Genomic DNA, 20,234 nt, shown 5'->3' on the forward strand with positions numbered 1-20,234 from the left:
CCTGAATACCATCCCCCGAGCCTCCCTCACTTTCCCTTCGTTTTGTTTTCCCTTCCCCTCCTCTGCGTCCCAGCGCTCCTTCACTCCCACTCACCCCCAAATTCCAGCCACCACAGTGTGGGAGGCCGGACACCTGGCTTTCCCACCCTGTGCCTGTCTCAGGCTCAAAGAATAAGCTCACGGGCCCTACGGGCCACGTCATTCCTCTCTGAGCCCCAGGATCCACTGTGTGTAGGGAAGACAGGCTGAGAATCCCTGGGCAAAGAGAAGCAGGGTTAAAACCCTGCTCCTCACACCCCACACCCCAGCATTCTAGCCCACCCCCCACTCTGGAGCCTTGCCTTGCTTCTGCCTCCTGCCTCCTTTTCCTCAAAGAACACACATTTTCCGCTCGGCTGGGGCCCAGGAAAGGATGAATGTGTGTCCCAAGGATGATGACTGTTTGGGCAAGGCCCCCTGTGGGGAATAGGGCCTCACCCCCTCAGCCCAGCATCCACATGGCTGGCACACATGAGCCCTTAGGACTGCTCACGGCCAGTCAGGGTTGAGAGCATGCACCCTGCAGGCACAGGGACCTGAGTTCAAATTCTAGCTTCATCCCTTAGAGTTTGGTGACTTTGGATAGAACACCCTCTCTGAGCTCCCCTCTCCTCATATACAATGGAGTTAATAGCCTCCCAGGGTTACTGTGGGGACTGAATGAGACAAGGGTATCAGGCAAGGGCACAGAACTTGCCTCCCCGGAACAACTCCCTGGGGCGTGGGGGAACCCCACCATCCTCCTCCTGCCTTGCCTCGCAAGAAGGAGCTGGGGTTTTCTCCTACCAGTGGACTCGCCGGGTGACCCCAGAGATGTCACATTGTTCTTTAGGCTCTGATTCTTCCTTTGCATGAGGAGAGTGCTGGGCAGCTTTAACCTGAGGCTCCTTCCCAGGCCAGTATTCTAGACCATAAGGAATCACGTCCTTCAGATACTCATGGCCAAAGAAGGGGCTGTCCTCAAGATGACCAGGGACCTGAAAGGTGAGAGTGTCCAGAGAGAGCTCTGGGACGGCACTTGGGGAGAGGTGAGGGGTCTCGGAGCCCCACTCCTCTCTGAGGTCTAACATCCACCGTCCTCCCCACAGCTGCTGTCTCTGCCATCCTTCAAGGCTATGGGGCTGGGCAGCAGCCGGTGACAGACGCCAGTGCTGAGCTGCACAGATTCTGTGGCTGCCTGGAGCTTCTGCTGCAGGTAGGTCCTCCCCTCCCTGTCTCTCCCATCTCTCCAGGTCCCAATAACCAGTAACAGAAAGGGTTTTCCCAGGCGCTGAAGGAAGAGCCCCTGCCACTCTTTGTTACCACACTCTACCTCGTCTCTGTGACTGTGCGTGCACACTCAGTTGTGTCCAACTCTTTGCGACCCCAAGGACTGTAGCCCACCAGGCTCCTCTGTCGATGGGATTCTCCAGGCAAGAATACTGGAGTGGGTTACCATTTCCTACTCCAGGGGATCTTCCCGACCCAGGGATCGAACCCATGTCTCTTGCATTGCAGGCAGATTCTTTACTATTGAGCCACTGGGGCCTCCTCTCTGTCAATCAGCAAATCATTCTGGACATCTCACCTCACTCTTGGAGGGAAGTGAACCAGAGCAGGGCTAGGGTAGGGTTGGGCGGGGCTGAAGGCAGCCTCCTGCTCTAAAGACCAAGGTTTCAGAGGCATGGATGTCCCTGGGCTGGCCATCCTCACTGCTGGTTACAGCCTCAATCATCAGTAGCACTAGCTTTTATTGAGCACCTACTATGTGGCCAGCTAAAGCTTTTATATGTCCACCTTGTTTAATTTGGGCTTCCCTGGATGGCTCAGATGGTAAAGAATCTGCCTACAGTACAGGAAACCCAGGTTCAATCCCTGGGTCAGAAAGACCCCTAGAGAAGGGAATGGCAACCCAGACCAGTATTCTTGTCTGGAGAATTCCATGGACAGAGGAGCCTGGCGGGCTACAGTCCATAGGGTTGCAAAGAGTCAGACACGACTGAGCAACTTCACTTTCTTTCTTGTTTAATTTTTCTTTCCTGTGGTGCTTGATGACCAGCCCATGCCCAACCCCACACACATCCCCTTCCTACTTCTCTATGTGCATGTAGATGTGTGTGGTGTGAGTGTGCGTGTATGTGTGAGGTTTGTTTGTGTGTGGTGTATGTTGTGTGCCTAGGTGGTCTCCTGCCAGTCTGTCCCTCAGATGCTGCACGCCAGTCACACTGGCCTCTTCCTAAAGCACAGCAGGAAAGCACCTGCCTCAGGACCTTTGCACCTGCCGTTCCCTCTGCCTAGAATGCTCCTCATCCAGAAATTTGGATGGCACATTTCCCTTCAGATCTGGACTTGAATAAAACCTCCTCAGTGAGGCTTTCTTGAGCCACCCTAATCTACATTTTTAACACACACCACACATGCACATCACACACTCACACACCCCACACACATCTCACACATGCATGCACACGCCACACACTTTCCATTCCCTTTCTCCACCTTATTTTTTCTCCTTATCAGTCAGTGCAATCTAATGTACTATCTGTTTTGCTTATTCACTTTGTTCATTGCTGTATCCCCAAGGCTTAAAATGGGGCCCAGAACATAGTTAGTACTCAATAAGTATTTCTGAGATGAATGAATGAATGAGAACACCAAAGGCTCTGAAAGATCGAGCAGCTTACTCGTGATCACACAGCCAGCTAGGGCAGACCAGGACCCTAAGCTGGCTCTGTCTGCACTAGCCCCTTCCCTGCCATCACATGACCACTCAGCACACTTGATGGCAGAGCGGGTTCTGGCAGGAAGCATTTCCACAGTTTCCTTTCCCTCTTCTTGCTCCCAGTTTGACCAGAAAGAGCAGAAGAGCTTCCTGAGGCCTCGGAAAGACTATTGGGACTTCCTCTGTGCGGCCCTGTGGCAGCAACGGGGAGACACGGAGCCAGTCCGCTTTGTTCACTCACTGGACAAGGTATCCAGGGCCGGGTGGCAGGGAGGCTAGCCTTGGCATGGTGGGGTCCTGCCCCTAGGCCCTTGACAAAGATGGCTCATGGGCTGGAGGGGACACAGGCCTGCCCGAGGTCCCCCTTGTCACCCATCCCTGCTCCACTGACCATAGGAGCCCTCCCCTGGTCCCCACCTGTCATTAGCCCCGCCCTCAGCACCCCTCTCCACTCCCTTTCCTCCCACAGCCTTGAGTCCCAGGACACCCTTTCTCATCAACCATTCAGTCATTCCATCTTCTCTCCCTCTGTCCTGGTTGAGTTCCCTTTGTCCTAACACCTCCATCTGCCCAACGTGTCCCCTATGCACTCTCAGTTGAAGACTCCACTGGGGAAAGGCCGGGCCTTCATCCGTTTCTGCCTTGCCCACGGACAACTGGCCGAGTCCCTGCAGCTCTGCCTCCTGAACCCAGAGCTTACCAGGTGGGTAAGAGCCTCTTTACCCCAAAAAGGATGATTTGATATCAAGGACAAATAAAGGAAGGGTTGTAAAGGGAAAGTCAAGGAAGAAAGGGCAGAGGGGGAGCTTAGAGCCCCAGTCCTGGTAGCATCATGATGCTTGGGCCTCCTGGTCCCCAAGGGCCATAACCCTGTTCTGCAGAACCATCCCAATATGGTGTGCAATGGAAGTGGATTCTCTGAGGTTGGGGGTGGCAATAGCACCAGAACCAAAGGCCAAGGGCATGGGTCATTGTTAACTCAGGGAGTGGTATGGCCCCCGGAGCCCTCTGGTGTGCCCTGAACTCCGGGAAGACATCCTGGACTCCCTCTATGCTCTCAACGGGATGACCTTCGACTTGGACCTGCAGCGACCAGACTTGGATGGGGCCTGGCCCATGTTCTCAGAGTGAGTGGGGGCAGCATGGAGGGGAGCTTCTTTTCAATGCCTGCTCCCAGTACCACCACCCTCCCAAACTAACCCTAAGCCCTCAGTCCCTAGCCCCATCTTTTCCTCCCTCCTTTATTGCTCCCTGAAATCCCTGTTCTCCACCTCCCTAGACTTCTGTCTTCCAAGTGTCATCTTAGGATGTCCCATGATGCTTCATTAAAGAGTTGCTGGATGTTGGGGTAGATGATTAGAAGGATGAATGGATGTTGGGATGGAATGGAAGGATGGATGGAGGATGGGATGCATGTGTAGATGGACAGAAGGAATGCATGCATCAGAGTGGAAAGGCAGGAATGCGGGAAGGTGGGGGGATGAATGGGTGGCTGGAAAGATGGGGTGTCCTGCATCTGAGGACCAAGACCACTGCTGGAGAGAGACCTAGCGTCTCCCTGCTTCTTTCACTTTCAGGTCCCACTGCTCCAATTCCAGCCGGACCCAGGGAAGAAGACCCAGAAAGACCAAAGAGTCCCCAAAGGAGGTGCCTCTTACCCAACCTTCACTCTAATTGCCTCTTCTCTATCTCTGTTGGGACCCCCAGGTTGAAAAGTAACTGAGCCCTGACCCAGCTAGACAAAGACGGAGAGGCCAACAGGTGGACCTCGGGAGCCACAGTAGCATAAGCTTATATTCCTCAGGTGGTGAGGGTATCTACCAGGGAAAGAAAGGAACCACTGGCAGCACCTGCAGGTGCCACTGGGGGCCCTGGGGAGGAGGGAAGGCTGGGGAGGGTGACTGGAAGCTTATAGAAAACAGCCCAGGGAAACCGCCTCTGCTGGACCATTTGCAAACATGTCAATTCAATTCAGAGAGTGACTAAAGAGCCAAAGTGCCTGCTTCATATCCCAGCTCCATGCCTTACTAACTATAGTCCTTGGCACAAAACTTGTCTTGCCTCACAGGGTGGGGGTGGGGATTGTGACAGTGTATCAGCCCAGGTGCAGCGCAGGGCAAGGCTCCTGGTACATGCCCACTAATTAGGCAGTAGCTTGTGGTTCTCATCCTTCCATGGGCTTGCTTTTCACCACCACCCCGCCAGCTTCCAGGACCGGGGTGCAGATACTTTAGCTCAGTCTCAGACCTTAAGGAGTTCCAGATCTTTAGGGAGATAGACCCTAAAGGAACACATTGCAACACAAGTTAAATGTAGTGACCAGACACCTAGGAACATGGGAGTGCCAAGAAGGCTTCATGACAGAGGTGACTCTTAGGGGCTGTTGGTCTATTTAAGCCTTCACCACAACCCTGTAAGGAGATAGTATTCCCATTTTACAGATCAGAAAAAGGAAACACAGAGAAGTCAAGTTTGGGGGAAAGGGGGAGATCAGAGGAGAGTGGTGGGAAGGACTTAGGGGAAATCAGATAGATGCAGAAGATGAAGGTAAAGGAGGGAGGAGGATGCAGACTGGAGGTGAGGAAGGAAAGGCCGTTGAGAAGCACTATTGCTCCCTGATGAGATGAAAGCCCAGGCCTTGGGTCACCTGAGGCTGTCAACACTCAGATTCCTGGGCCCTACCCCAAATCTCCTGAATTAGGCTTCTAGTGGGAGGATGCAGGAATTCATATATTTAGCAAACACACTAGATTAGGGCTGTGGCTTCTCCCATGCACCAGGATGGTGAGCTGGGGCTGAGAGTGATGATGGATTCGGGGCTTCTTTGCAGATATCAGCCACATATGGGAACTCCACAGACGTCCACCTGGAGGAGCAACACACAAGCCAAGCCAGCTGTCTGCGAGATGCACCCAGGAAAGATGGGTTGGCTGGACTTCCCAGGTCCCAGCAACACAGGCATCATCCCCACTTTTTGGAAAAGAAGAAGGAAGACCCCAGGAGCCTTGGGTGCCCCCCGAGCATGTGGGAACTAGAGGGGGAGGAGTTTCAGCAAGACCAGGAGAAAGGAGCTCCAAGGACAGAGATCTGCCTGGAGGACTCAACACCCACCATCCAGGGACAGGGAGTGGGAGCCAGAAAGACCCTGAAAGAGGTGGTAGGGTCAGAGGCTGAGGGCAAGGGAGCTTTGATGGGTGTGGAGGGCCAGAGGACAGCAAAGGGGACTCATGAAGGGGAAGCAGAGAGGAGTCATATCCATAGACTGCTGACCTCCAGCCCCAAAGGGACAATAGGGGATGTAGCGTCATGGGGCAAGCAGGATGCGAAGGTGCCTAGTATCCCAGGGGAGCTCTGGGTCCTTCAGGGCCTGGGAACCAAGGAAGACTCCACCTCAGAGAAGCCTCAAGAGCAGACAGGAGTGACCAGTGTGACCAGGAGGGAGGAACAAGCAGAGATGGCCTTGCAGGATGTCATCAAGGTGAGAACAGTCAAGCTCTGTACTTGTCTCTGCTCCCCACTCTAACCTGGCCCATAGGCAGGTGTCTTCAAGGGTGGCCCTGGGCCCTTCCAGCCCATAGACTAATTTGTATTGGTCCACACAGAACCATTATGATCTGAGGATACCATTTGAAGTTCTTTGGTTCATCACATGAAGATCATGCATTCTTCAATTTATCACAATCCCCACATCTCCCTATTGCCTCACACCAGGCCCACATTGTTCATCCATGCTACCTGCCCAGCCCTGTAGGCATCTGAGTTTGCAATCCCTTCCCAAAAGTTCTTCAGGGCAGTTGCTTGTCCTCAAGTTCCATAACCCTCTTTATTGGCAGATTTCTTCCCCATATCTAAGTTCTGCTGTTGCAGGCCCCACCCACCTCGTTGCTCCTCTGGCTGCTTCTCCTCGAGGTCACCCAAACTGTTTTCAAGCCTTCCTCTAGCATCCTCCCTAGGCAGAGGCTTCCAGATGCTTGCCACCAGTGACCTGGATTTTTTAGTGAAGGAAGAAATCATGGCTCCAGGCTCATCCAGGGGCACAGCCAGGCACCACAGCTCCCAGGGCTCTCCCCAGTCCTGCGCTCCACCCAAGAGCTGTTTCACATGACCTGGGGTCTCATGGGAGTGTTTGCCAGGTCAAGTCCCAGGCTGGGGTCTCTGCCCTCCTCCTTCACCTTCCATTTCCTTTCACCCTGTCCCCGCCTTCAGAGCCTCAGATATGGGCTGCAGAAAACCCAGGAGCAAGCCCAGCACCAGGAGCAGCTGCTGAAGGAGCAGGAAGGGGAGCTGAAGGCACTGCAGGAGCAGCTCAGCAGGTAACCTAGGCAACCAACATCACAACCAGGTGTGGGAGCCAGGGGGCAGGAGGCGCGCATTCATGGTCATGCCAGGAAGCATCTTCTGAGCACCTCCCATGTACCAGGCCTTGCCAGGGCACAACTTGGGGGTGCCGAGGTATACAGAGCACTATTCCTGCTATCCCTTGCCAGCCCCCTCCCTCGCTGGCCTCCCTAAGTAGCCCCAGGAGAGCTCTATGGGTCCCTCCCTTCCTGCACTCACCTTTGCCACTTGCTGCTGCCTCTTCTGCGTTCCCCTCTCTCTTTTCCATCCACAAAGCACCCCCGCCCCACCACATTCCTGCCCCACTCTCTGTCTCCCTCTTTCCCTCTGTTTGCCTCTCCTTTTCCTGTTCCCTGTTGTACAATCTCTCTTTCACCCTCTTGATCATCGTAATCATAACTATCATCACGGAGCACGTACACCCCTGGCATTCTTCCAGGTGCTTGCTCCTAACAACCTCAGGAGATCAGTCCTTCAAGAACCCCCGTTTTATAGATGAGGAGGCTAAGGCTCCAAGACGCTACACAACTCACCCAACATCAGCTAGTTAGTAGAGGAGCTGAGATCCAGACCCTGCAGCTGACTCCAGAAGCAGTGGGCTGAAGGCCACTCCTCAGCCAGTACCCTCTATGCCTGTGTATCAGTCCCCCCATCTCTCCCTCTCTCAGCAACCAGCACATTCATCTTCCCATCACCACTCCACGTCAGGGGTCCAAAGTACACGTTTGTCTCTGCTTTCCCCCTCAGCCTTTCATTTTCTTAGGTTCTTGGTCACAATTTATTTTTAAATTGTGACACCACACGAAGTTCATCCTTGGTCTGACTCAGTCTCACCGTGTGTCTCTCCCTTGGTGTCTGTGTGCCTCAGTCTGCCCGCCAGCCTTGCCTCTCCCACGTGATTGACACCTGCCCTAAACCAGGGGAGCCTGCGTAGCTGTGATTCAGAGTGAATCACAGAGCCATCTACTGACTGCTTAACAGGCGCAGAGAGGCCTGGGACCCAGGAGCCAAGCCCAAAAGGCCCCCTGGGACTCCTACCGCTAGATGCTCAGCTGAGTCCTGTGTTCTTTTTCAGCAAAGTATCCCATGATTCAGACCTTAAGTGAGTGCAGGGGCCTTGCCCACCCAAGACCATCTCTGGGGACCAAGACAGGCTGCAGGGAGAAGCTGGGAGGCTCTGGGAAGACCACCCAGCCCCAGTTGCTCCCTGGGGCTGGGTGAGCCCCTGTCTCACAGCCCCCTGTCCTGAGCCCATTATCCCATCCATCACCCAGTCATTCCACAAACATTCCACATGCCCACTCTGTGCCAGGCCTGTTCTATGTGCTATGGTAGTTATGATTATGATGGTCAAGAGGGTGGAAGAGAGATTGTGCAACAGGGAACCGGAAAATGAGAGGCAAACAGGAAAAGAGAGACAGAGAAAGAGAAGACACTTTCAAGGATAAAACGCAAAATGCCAGCCCTTGTGGAGCTTACACACCAGTGGGAGAGGCAGTTAATAAATACAAGCAATAAAATACACAGGATGTCAGATTGTGATGAGTTCTAAGAAGAAAAAAATTAAAGCAGGAGAGAGGAATGGGAAGTAACAGGGGCGATACTTTAAAATGAGGTGGCCTCACCAGGGGAGGCCTCCCTGGAAAGGTGAAGTTTGAGTTAAGACCTGAAGGAAGGGAAAAGGAGTCATTTGCATATGTGATAGAAGAATGTTCCAGGCAGAGGGAAGGGCAGGAGCAAAGGCTGTGTGGTGGGAATGGGCACGGCATCAGGAGTGCCACTATAGCCCCCGTGGCGGGAAAGAGAGAGAGGATGTAGGAAAACGTCAGGTGGGTCATGGGAAACCCTAGTGGGTCATCAGAGGACCTTGGCTTTGGCGTGACTTTGAACCACTGAGTCTCCTGAGCAGAGGAGGGACATGATGTAACTCTGCTTATTAAAAATATATTTCTCTGCATTTAAAAAACAATTCAGGGGTTTTTAGTGTATTCACAAAGCTGTGCATCCACAGTCAATTTTAGAATATTTTCATCACCCCAAAGAGAAACCTGGTACTCATTAGCAGACACTGCCCAACCCCCCTCCTCCGCCTCCTAGCCCTGGGCAAGCACTAATCTGCCCTCTGTCTGCATGGGTGTGCCTGTTTCAGTCTGGCCTGTGTTTTCGAGGATTCACACCCCTGGCCCCATGGAGCTAGTCTACAGGGGATCCAAGCTGGAAGCAGGGAGACCGATAAAGAAGGGGAGCTGGGATGTACTAGCGGCGATGGGGGTACAGGGAGCAGCTGGATCCTGAAGTCAGGCTCAAGGGACTGGATGTGGGGTGAGAGAGAAAAACAGAAGTTGAGAATGACTCCAGGCCTTTGGCCTGACTAACTGGAAAGCTAGAGTCAGTGTGTGGAGGAGCAGTCTGGCGGGGACAGCTCAGGCGTTGGGTTTGGAGCCTGCCAAGTTCGAGACCCCTGTAAGACACCAAGTGGAGCTTTGGACGGGTGGTTGAGTGGAGTGAAGGAGAGAGGGTGGGCTGGAGGACCCACTGGAGAACCACTGGAATGAGGGTGGTGAGTAACAGAAGCTTCGGAGGCCAGGACAAAAATGTGCCCCTCTGCCTCCTGGGAGCCAGGAACTTAGACCCCCACCCCTGGGAAAGGGGCCATGGGCTTCGAGCTGGTGACAGTATGTCGCCAACTGTGAGAAGGGCCATGGGGCCCAGGCAGAGAGTGAACAATGTTCGCTCTGCCTCTGTTATGGCCACGGGCGGGGAGGGCACAGCAGGGAACAGGACAGGCACGTCTACTCTCGGAGGCCTGCAGAGACAGACGACAGATCAACAAATAGAAATACGGTTTTAGATAGTCATGGGCCCTGCAGAGGCCAGAGAAAGAGAGGAGAATCATCTAGAATTGGAGTCAGGGAAGCACTCTCTGAGGAGGTGGCTTTTGAGCAGAAATTCCAACCACAGGCAAAGCTGGACCAGGCAGGTATCTCGAGAGGAGCCCTTCAAGCAGGAGGACAGGCAGGTGCAAAGGCCCAGGAGATGTGAGCCTGGGGACAAGCAGGCGTGTGGCTAGAGCAGAGGCCTCCACAAGCTCTAGAAGCAGAGTCGTGAACAGAAGTGTCTCATGGTCTGACTTGGGTTTCTGAAGGATAGCTCTGGCTCTGGTGGGGAGAACGGACTCAGGATGGGCAGGGTGCAGAGCCCCAGGCTATACGCACAGGGGAGACACGGCAGGTCCCAGAGCAGAACAACCCAGGGCTATAAAAATACACCTGGGCTTTCCATACCCACTTCCTGGCTTTCTGACTGTGTGGCCCTGGGTCCCTCTTCTGCCTTAGGTCCCTGATTTGCAAAAAGGAGATGGTTGCCTCTCTTCCAGCTCAGATGCTCTGTGAGATCTTCTTTCTAAGCAGATCTGCCCCCTGGGTTAACCTCAAAGCAGAAGGGATTAGGACAGGTACGAGTGGAGGGTCTTCAGATGGGGAACTAGGTAAATATCCCTTCTTCCCCCCAACTTGGGTGGCAGCACCGAGCTCCCCAGAGGCTGCCGCAGGACCGTAAGGATCCATCCCCCTCTCCTACCTGCTGTCCACTCAGCCCTGGTGCCACAAACCACTGGTGACCAGGGCCCTGCGTGTATGCAAGTGTGGGGAGGTGAGTGATCAGAGCTGGACAGGCCTGCTCTCAGATTTATGCTCCCTCCACTTATCAAGTTGTGTGACCCTAGGCAAGTGTTACTACCTCTCTAAAGGTCTGTTTTCTTTCCTATAAAGTGATGATCATATCACCTGTCCCATAAATTTGTGAAAGTTCAATGAAACAAGGCTATAAAGCACTAAGCTCAGTGCCAGGCACATAGTAGATTCTCAATAGACTTTAATTCCCTCCAGGTTAAGAGAGGACACCTCCTGCCCTAGGAGTGTCGGTGGTGGTGGTGGTTTAGTCTTTTAAGTCGTGTTCAACTCTTGCGACCCCATGGACTGTAGCCGGCCAGGCTTCTCTGTCCATAGGATTCTTCAGGCAACAATACTGGAGTGGGTTGCCATTTCCTTCTCCAGGGGATCTTTCCCACTCAGGAATCAAACCCAGGTCTCCTGCATTGCAGGCAGATTCTTTACCAACTGAGCTATGAGGGAATCCCAGGAGTGTCTGTCACCCCCTTGAAAGTAAAAGTGAAAGTCACTCAGTCGTGTCCAACTCTTGTGACCTCATGGACTGTAGCCCGTCAGACTCTTCTGTCCATGGGATTCTCCAGGCAAGAATACTGGAATGGGTTGCCATTTCCTTCTCCAGGGAATCTTCCCGACCCAGGAATCGAACCCAATTCTCCTGCTTTAGCAGACAGATTCTTTACAGACTGAGCTATGGAGGGAAGCCCTTAAATACTTAAAATGCTTCAGTGGTTTCCATGACACTGAGATCAAAGTCCACTCCTCCTGGAGCACTGAGGACTCTGCCTGCCTCCCGCCTTGCCTCCTGCCTCCCAACCCCACCCCACCCCCTGTATAGGGTTGGCCAAAAAGCTCATACAGGTTTTCCTATTACAGCTTATAAAAAACCCAAACAAACTTTTTGGCCAACCCAATAGTTTTGCACGTCTTTCTTTCATTTCCTCAAATAAGCCAAGTTCTTCCCAATTTGCAGAACTTGGCATGTCCCTTTCTCTGGCTCTGCAAGGCTGCTTCCTTGTCTTTCAGATCTGCTTAAAGGTCACCCTGTCTAAGAAGACCTCCTGAGTGCTCCCTCTGCTCTGCGGCTCTGCCACTCCTTTGGGGTTATCACACACTTAATTATGTTATTGGTCCATCACTCATTTTAACCACTGCCCCAAACATGCTATAAGCTCCACCAAGAACTTTAGGCATTGCTGTATTCCTGGCACCTAACACAGTCATTGGCACACAGTAGGTGCTTAATTTCTTGCCTGGAGAATCCCATGGTCAGAGGAGCCTGGCAGGTTCCAGTCTATAGAGTCACAGAGTCGGACACAACTGAAGTGACTTAATAACAGGTGCTTAATAAATGTTCCCTCTAACCCTAAAGACACTGACTAACCGCAGTGGTCACATTAGGGCCTGCGCTGCCCACACCAGAGGCCCTGGGATCACTGGGCAAGTAACTTCGCTTACGAAAATGAAATCCTAATACTAAGAAATGAAGAGGCTGAGGACTCAAATGTTTGTTAAGTCACTCTTCCCTACGGCTGCAGGGACTGGCCTTTCTGGATTTCGGTGGCTGCTGTTGTCTGTCTGATGTTATGGCTCACCCAGTTTTCCTCCCTGCAGCATGCTATGGCAGAAATTCTTAAATTAATAATTCAATTCATCGTCAAACCTCTTCCCCTAGGGGCATAGGTATACACACACACACACACACACACACACACACACACATCCAGAGGTCATAGAACAGACACCACCATTACAACACGCACCTGTCTGAACAATGGAGTAAGAGGTGGGGGCCTGGAGCTAGAACCTTTTTATTTCCAGTCCATTAGATTTCTTAGAAACTTCTAGGAAGCCACTAAGACAAAAGGAAAAGGCAAGAACAGAACTGAGGAGTTTCCAAGCCCAAACTGAAACAAAAATTTAAGAAAGCCATATGTTTAATATGACTTTTTTTTTAACTGAAAAGACAATCTAATGCAATTTTTCAAAATATTTTAAAGCCAAAAAGTCACTTCAAATCCTACATCACTTACTGCTCTCCCCAAACACCACGGTTGTTTTCAGCTGGCACTGCCCATCCAGCCTGGGCTCCCAGGCACCCGCTACCCCCCAGAGACCAGCCAGGATTGTGAGCATGCCTTTCCAGAAAACGATATTTTAAAATGAAAATGTTAAAGAGAGAGAGAAAGAAGGAAAACAATTGAAAATATTGGCTTGTTCTCTCTAAAGGAACATGCAAGGCTAGACCCTGTTTTCGTTGCTCTGATCGGTTGATGAGTCAATCTGTAGGTGTCAGCTCACACAGTGCTTTGTTTGGTGTGATGTGTGTGTTGGGTGGTGAGCGTATGTGGTGTGTCATAGGAGTTATTGGTGTGTGATGTGTTGTGAGTATGTGTGAAGTATGTGCGTGTTGTGTGGTGTGTGTGGTGTACATGTTATGTGCATGTGTGTGATGTATGTTATGATGTGCAAGTTTAAGTGTGTGATGTGTTGTATTGTGAGTGTGTATGTCTAGTGGGGGTGTGGTATCGGTACATGTGATGTGTGTGGTATATGTGTAGTGTGTGTGTGCTGTGTTGTAAGTGTGTGGTGTATGTGTGTGTGGCATCTAGTGTGGTGTGTGCGCCTGTATGTGTGGTAAATGTGTGTTGTATGTAGTATGTGTGCTGTGTTGTGAATGTATGATGTGTGGGGTGTTGTGTATGGGGGGTGTGTGTGTAGTGTGTGCTGTGTGTGTGTGGTGTGTAGTGTGGTGTGTGTGCCTGTATGCATTGTGAATGTGTGCTATATGTAGTGTGTGTGTGTGCTGTGTTGTGATTGTATGGTGTGTGGTGTGTTATGCGGTGTGTGTATACAGTGTGTAGTGTGTGTGTACTATGTTGTAAGTATGTTCAGTGTGTGTGTGTGTGTGTGTGTGTGTGTGTCTAGTGTGGTGTGTGTGCCTGTATGCGTTGAGATTGTGTGTTATATGTGGTGTGTGTGTGCTGTGTTGTGACTGTATGGTGTGTGGGGTGTTATGTGGTGTGTGTGTATAGTGTGTAGTGTGTGTGCTATGTTGTCAGTGTGTTCAGTGTATGTGTATGTAGTGTCTAGTGTAGTGTGTGTGCCTGTATGTGTTGTGGTTGCGTGTTATATGTGGTGTGTGTGTGCAGTGTTGTGAATGTGTGGTGTGTGTGTGCACTTTAGCTGCGGGGGCACCACCAGCTTCCCGGGTGGGGCTCCGGTCACTCAGCCCGGCTCAGACACAGATGCTGCGCTGTCCCCTCAGAACTCAGCCCTCCTCTGTGCCCAGGTGTCAGGAGGAGAGGGCCCGGCTGCAGACGGAGCTGGAGCAGAAGCAACGGGAGGCTGAAAGGAAGGACGCCGTGTATGAGGAGGAGCTTGGCGGGCAGCGGGACCTGGTCCGAGCCATGAAGAGTCGGGTGCTGGAGCTGATTCAGTAAGGGCGGGACCCCGGGGTGGGGTGCAGGATAGGGCGTGGTATCAGGCATGCCCTCTGGACCTTTGTGTACACCAACTCATCTCCTTCTTTCAGCCACCTCCGCTGTTATCCCCATGCCACAGATGAGAACACTGAGGGTCAGAGAGGCTGACTTGGCCACCAAGGACACACAGCATACAAATGGCATAGAGTCCTCTGCCTCTAAGGCAAGCCCCCCTCCAACCCCCACAAACACACACACCAACCAAGGTTAGGAGAAGGGAAAGGAGCCCAGAGGTTAACTGGGAGGTAATCTCATGTCCTATACCTGCCTGCCTGCTGGACTTCCTCAGACCCCTGGGCCTGTGGCCTGTCCTGGGTCAGCCGCTCTAGGTTCCAGAGGCTGAGCTCACCAGGATTCATCCCAAACCACTAAACTTGCTGAAGGATAGGAGGAAATGCATAAAACCTGCTTTCTACCCTTCGGTCCAGTGAGGAGATAATTTCCAGATACACAGTGCTCTCTCACCTCATTCAGAAAATACGAGACTGTTGGACTCAGGTTCCCTTAGAACTGGAAGGCTGCTGAGGGGTCACCTAGAAATAAATCCTCTTGCACAAAATCCAAGTGATTAAAGGTAAGACAAGGGAGAGGTCAGCCAGGAAAGAAAGAAGAATTTAAGGAATAATCTCCCCTGAGGATCTGTCAACTGGGAAGAAGCTAATAAAAAATTAGCTATATATCTCACAAAAGAATTTAAGGTGGCTAACAATAAGACAGATAGAGGGAGGGATATTTTTATATATATATATATATATATATATATGATTGTTAAAGAAAAATAAAAGATTTCCTGAAAGATGAAAAAGATACTCCTGAAGTATCAGGTTTAAAACTCAACTCTGAACATCTTGGTAGCAGGATGAAAGAGAAATGCAGAAAGTTTCACCATCCATTCAAAGGAGCAATACCAGTTCACCAAGAGAGACAAATGTTTTTCCTAGTGCTAAAGAAATTAATCACAAGGTCTCAAACCACATAGTACAATGTCCCTCCCAGAAGCATTATGGAAGACATGGCCCTAAGCCAAAAAAAAAAAAAAAGGAGTGTGGAGCAAGAAGTTTGACTTCTGTGTCAAAATGGTAGACTGACCACATGTTAGTTAGTTAGTTCAGTCGCTCAGTCGTGTCCGACTCTTTGTGACCCCATGGACTGCAGCACGCCAGGCCTCCTTGTCCATCACCTACTCCCAAAGTTTACTCAAACTCCTGTCCATTGAGTCAGTGATGCCATCCAACCATCTCATCCTCTGTCATCCCCTTCTTCTCCCGCCTTCAATCTTTTCCCAGCAGCAGGGTCTTTTCAAATGAGTCAGCTCTTCACATCAGGTGACCACACATTATCCAGCCTCTATCCTGAGATCTCACTAGAATGATTGTAAAGGAATAAAATAGAGAGAAAGTTGGAGGAGCCAACCACAAGTGAGAGATAAGAGCTAATTTCCAGAAGCCAGAAAATAGATGGAGAAGTGGATACTGAATTTAGCCCAAGTTAGTACTCCAGGGCCCAGAGACACCAAGAACACAGATGGCAGAAGGGAGATGAGGGGCAGAAACCGGGAAAATGTACCGATAAAGTCATTAGAAAGAGCAGTGTACAGCCTGCTCTGTACAGCTGTGTGGTGTACAAATGTACAGTACTTTCTGCCTGCCTCCCCAACTACAGAACATCTAAGAGTGAGGGGTCTATCATCAGGCAAATAAGTAAAAGTTGATGTGGCAGGTAGCTCCCTGCCCAATCTGCCCTAAAGTGAGGCTACTAGTCAGCCATCCCCATCTACGCCTTGGAGCCCTAACAGCTTGTATCACCTCTTTCTTAAACATGAAATGACAACCGAGGATCCCCAGACATTTGAGGAGAGCCTAGAAAATAAAGAGGAGTGACAAAAATACACAGACAAAAAAGATCCATCATCCATGAAGCTATGAAAAGCAACCATCAAAAGATGAGAAACATTCTCGGAAATTAAAAATATGATTACTGACATGTTTGAATTCCACTCGGCTTGGAAAAGAAAGATGAGGCAGTCTCTCAGAAAGTATAATGAAAGCACAGATAAATGAAGACATGAGAGAAATAGAAACACAGAGAATCAATCCAGGAGTTCTGATAACTTCTCCAACTGACAGGAGTTCCAAAGAAGGAGAGAATAAAAAGGAGGTGATTTTCCAATAAAAATATGAGATGCTTTTCCAGTTCTGATGGGAGTTGTTCTTCAGATTTAAAGATTTCACTGAGCAACCAGCATAATAAAGGAAAGGGGCAGGGTAAACCACGTCTAGATACATCATTGTGAAATTTCATTAAAACAAAGATAAGGAGAATATCCTAAAAGACAGGTCCACTTGTAAAAGAAAGAGAACCCAACAAATTTTAAGGGTTCAGTGATGTAGGGGTCAATGGTTAAGACTCAATGGTGTAATGCTTTCAAGTTCTAAGAAAAACTGGCTTTTGCCCTCGAATTCTACATCCAGTCAAACTATGAAGCAAGTGGGGAGGTGGTGGAGGAAAGACATTTTTCAGATAGACAGGTTACATAAAATTCACCTCCCACACAGACTTTCTTCGGAAGTTAATTAAGGATGTGCTCCAGAGAAACAAGGAAGTAAGATAAGAAAGGAGAAGATGTGGAACTCAGGAATAGTAGCCCTAGCCCATGAGGAAAGGAAAGGGAATTCCCAAGATGACAAGTGGGCAGCAAGCCCAGGAAGTAGTCAGTTCAGACTACAGGAGAAGTATGGAGGGCCCAGGAGGGAGGTCTCAGGAGAGAAAAAGCTTCAGTAGAGTATCTGAGATGATGAAGAAGGGGGTGGGTGCGGATTAGGCCATGTTAAATGCAAGCCATGCAAGAAGTGAAGAAAAGTAATTAGAAAGTTCCAGAAAAACAAAAAATTTCCAAGAAAGGAAATATCACAGAACACAGCTCCAGGTGATGCAATATGTTTATGTACTAATAATGTAAATACTGCTCATTGATTATTTTCAGTGTTAGAATCAATCTAAAGGTAAAGCACAGAAAACAATTATAATTATAGAACAAATCTAAATGTTACTCAGAGAAGGCAACGGCACCCCACTCCAGTACTCCTGCCTGGAAAATCCCATGGATGGAGGAGCCTGATAGGCTGCAGTCCATGAGGTCACTAAGAGTAGGACACAACTGAGCGGCTTCACTTTCACTTTTCACTTACATGCATTGGAGAAGGAAATGGCAACCCACTCCAGTTCCCAGGGACGGGGGAGCCTGGTGAGCTGCCATCTCTGAGGTCGCACAGAGTCAGACACGACTGAAGTGACTTAGCAGCAGCAGCAACAAATGTTACTACCTAAACAATGTCAAGTATATAATAGGATCCAACAGGAATACCTGTGAAGATGGAAATGTTCTGCATTTGCCCAGTCCAGTATGATAGCTACTAGTCCCATGTAGCAACTGAGTACCTCAAATGTTGACTGATGCAACTGAGAAAATGAAGTTTTAACTTTATTTAACTTTAAATTAAATAAACACCTGATATCACTTATATGTGGAATCTAAAAAATACAACAAACTAGTGAATAAAAAAAAGAAGCAGACTGACAGCTATAGAGAACAAACCAGTGGTTACCAGTAAAGAAAGGAAAGGAGGGAGGGGCAATATAAGGGATTTTTTTAAAGGAAGTTATTATGGGGTTATCATGTGTGTGAAACTTTTGAAAATTCTAAAGTACTGTAGAATTTAAAGTATCTTTCATTCAATAAACATAATAATAAGATAAAAAGTTAAACATATACCTAAATATCCACATATGGCTAATGGCTACCATATTGGATGTTGCAGGAGTAGATGACAAATTAGGAGGTGGAGAAGGAGGAGCGCTGAAGAGAAGGGATGCTGACACCACCTTATTACAGAATGGCAGTCGTATTATGCTGTCTATAGTTAATAGAATGAGTGAGAAATAAATGTGTGGGTATATTCTATAAAATTCCAGTAGTAACCAATAAAGGAACAAAAAATGGAGCTAAAATTGCATTGAGAGGAAAGAGGAGTTAGTAAGGATGGTAATAAGTAAGCTGTATCCTGTGATATCAAGGAGCTCTATGAAAGATACTCTCTCGATAAATCAAGGTGGAACAATATGAGCATATTACTTGAATATGGAAGTAATATCAAGGAAAAAAAACCTAAAGGATGTAAGAAGTGGTTTGCCACTGAGAATGGGAAGGAGGCATATTGATTTCCTTTTGATATAATTCCTTCTGGACTGTTCAGTGTTTAAATCATGCCTGTGCGTGTCATTTTGGTAAAAATTTTAAGCAACCCACATTCCTAAACATTCTTCAAAAAAAAAAAAACAGTGAGGATACTTTTGGGGTAGCATGAACATACATAACTACAAGGCAGTTTGTACTGAGTGCCAAATAAAAATAATAGGCATTATATGCTATAGGAAGCTGGGGCAAGAGCCCCCTGGGGCTTCCAGGATCAGGGAGCATTTCTTAGAGGAGGTGGGATATGAACAGATTCTTAAATAATGGGTCAAGATTATGTTGGGTGAAGGGAGCCTGGGTGTCATCGTCCATCTTCCCAGAAAAACTGGAGACTCACTGATCTCTAATGTGTGTGTTTCTCACTGTCTCTTCATTTGTCTGTGTCTTTCTCCTTCACTACATCTTTCTTGGTTTCTCCATCTTGCTCCCTGTCTGTGGCTCTGTCCCTGTCTGTCTCTGCATTTTCCCCCTGTATCTTTCTCTCTCCCTCCACATTATCTCCCTGTCTCCCTCTCTGTGAGTCTGTCTCCCTCTCCAACTCCCTGACTTTCTTTCTTTCTCTCTCTGAGTGCCTGTATCCCTTTCCCTCCTTGTCTTCCTCTCCATTTCTGGCTCTCTGTCTTTCTGCTCTGCCGTTTCTCATCTCTTTTTGTCTCTCTATGTGTATATCTCTGTGTGACGTCCTCTGTTTTTCCCTGTCTCTCCCTCTTCTTTGTCTCTGTGTATCTGTTTCTGTCTCTCCATCTGTGTATCTCCATCTTTCTCTCTTCCTCTATCATCTTCTTTTTCCTCTCTCTGTCTGTGTGCATCCCCACCTCCACTTGCCCATCAGAGAGAAGGATATTCTGTGGCAGAAAGTCCAGCATCTCTCGTCCATGGCCCCCGGATGCTGCATCGTCTGTAGCAAGATCTTTGGCCGGTTGTCTCGGCGGTACCCATGCAGGTAATGGGTGGGGTACAGCATCCTTCATTTGGGACAGCCCAGTTTCCACCAGCCGACAGCCCCGTGCCCACTCCAGAGAGGGAGGGGCACAGGAACTAGGCATTTGTGAAAGGCCACTTGAAGCTGGCCACTCATTTTCCCCAATACTTGGCAGAGACATGAGCAAGAACTGTAGAAAGGGGGCAGACAAGGAAGGGCCTCTGCAAGAAGGGACTGGGTGACCCTTCCAGGAGCTGACTGATTAATCGACCAGCTAATCTCATCTGGGAAGAGAGTTTCTGTCCAAAGGAAGCTGCTCTCCCCACCTTGCCCTGGGAACACGGTGAGAGGGCAGACAGCAAGAGAAAGGACAGTGGGCCATCAGGAGAACCTGCCACTTGGAGGACCCTGGAAGGGTGGGGCACCAGGACACCTTTTAGGAAAGAGAAGGCCTCCTGAGATAGATCCAGGGCCGTCCAGCCAGAAGATGAGAAATGCAGAGACAGACATAAAGATGCTCAAACTTCATGACCCATCCCCCGTATGCAGCCACCTGCACCCACTCTTCTGCCTCTGCTCCCCAGGCTCTGCGGAGGCCTGGTTTGCCATGCCTGCTCTGTGGATTACAAGAAGAGAGAGCGCCACTGCCCACCCTGCTCCCAGAGGAGAGACGCCCAGGTTCTCTGACCGAGACCCGTCCAGGACTGGCTGCTCCATCCCACGCGACCCCTCCCCGTGGCCCTTGGCGGCCCTCTGGTCCGACCAGTCCTGCCGTCTAAGGCAGGCAGCACTTGAGTGGACAGACCGTCGTGTGGAAGGTGGAAGGAGC

At 49.9% G+C, this 20,234-nt stretch overlaps 1 protein-coding gene across 1 annotated transcript; it reads left to right on the forward strand.

Moving 5' to 3' along the window:
* The first annotated feature begins 977 nt into the window (after nt 1–977).
* RUFY4 (RUN and FYVE domain containing 4) lies at nt 978–20,092 on the forward strand. The gene is made up of 11 exons (XM_055573433.1): nt 978–1,023; nt 1,128–1,234; nt 2,864–2,989; nt 3,337–3,443; nt 3,724–3,867; nt 4,318–4,387; nt 5,571–6,218; nt 6,947–7,053; nt 14,039–14,185; nt 19,316–19,426; nt 19,990–20,092. Exons 1-11 carry the CDS (start codon nt 978–980, stop codon nt 20,090–20,092), a joined length of 1,716 nt encoding a protein of 571 aa, XP_055429408.1.
* The last annotated feature ends 142 nt before the right edge of the window (nt 20,093–20,234 follow it).

The sequence above is a fragment of the Bubalus kerabau genome, chromosome 3, assembly GCF_029407905.1.
Source record: "Bubalus kerabau isolate K-KA32 ecotype Philippines breed swamp buffalo chromosome 3, PCC_UOA_SB_1v2, whole genome shotgun sequence".
Lineage (NCBI taxonomy): Eukaryota > Metazoa > Chordata > Mammalia > Artiodactyla > Bovidae > Bubalus > Bubalus kerabau.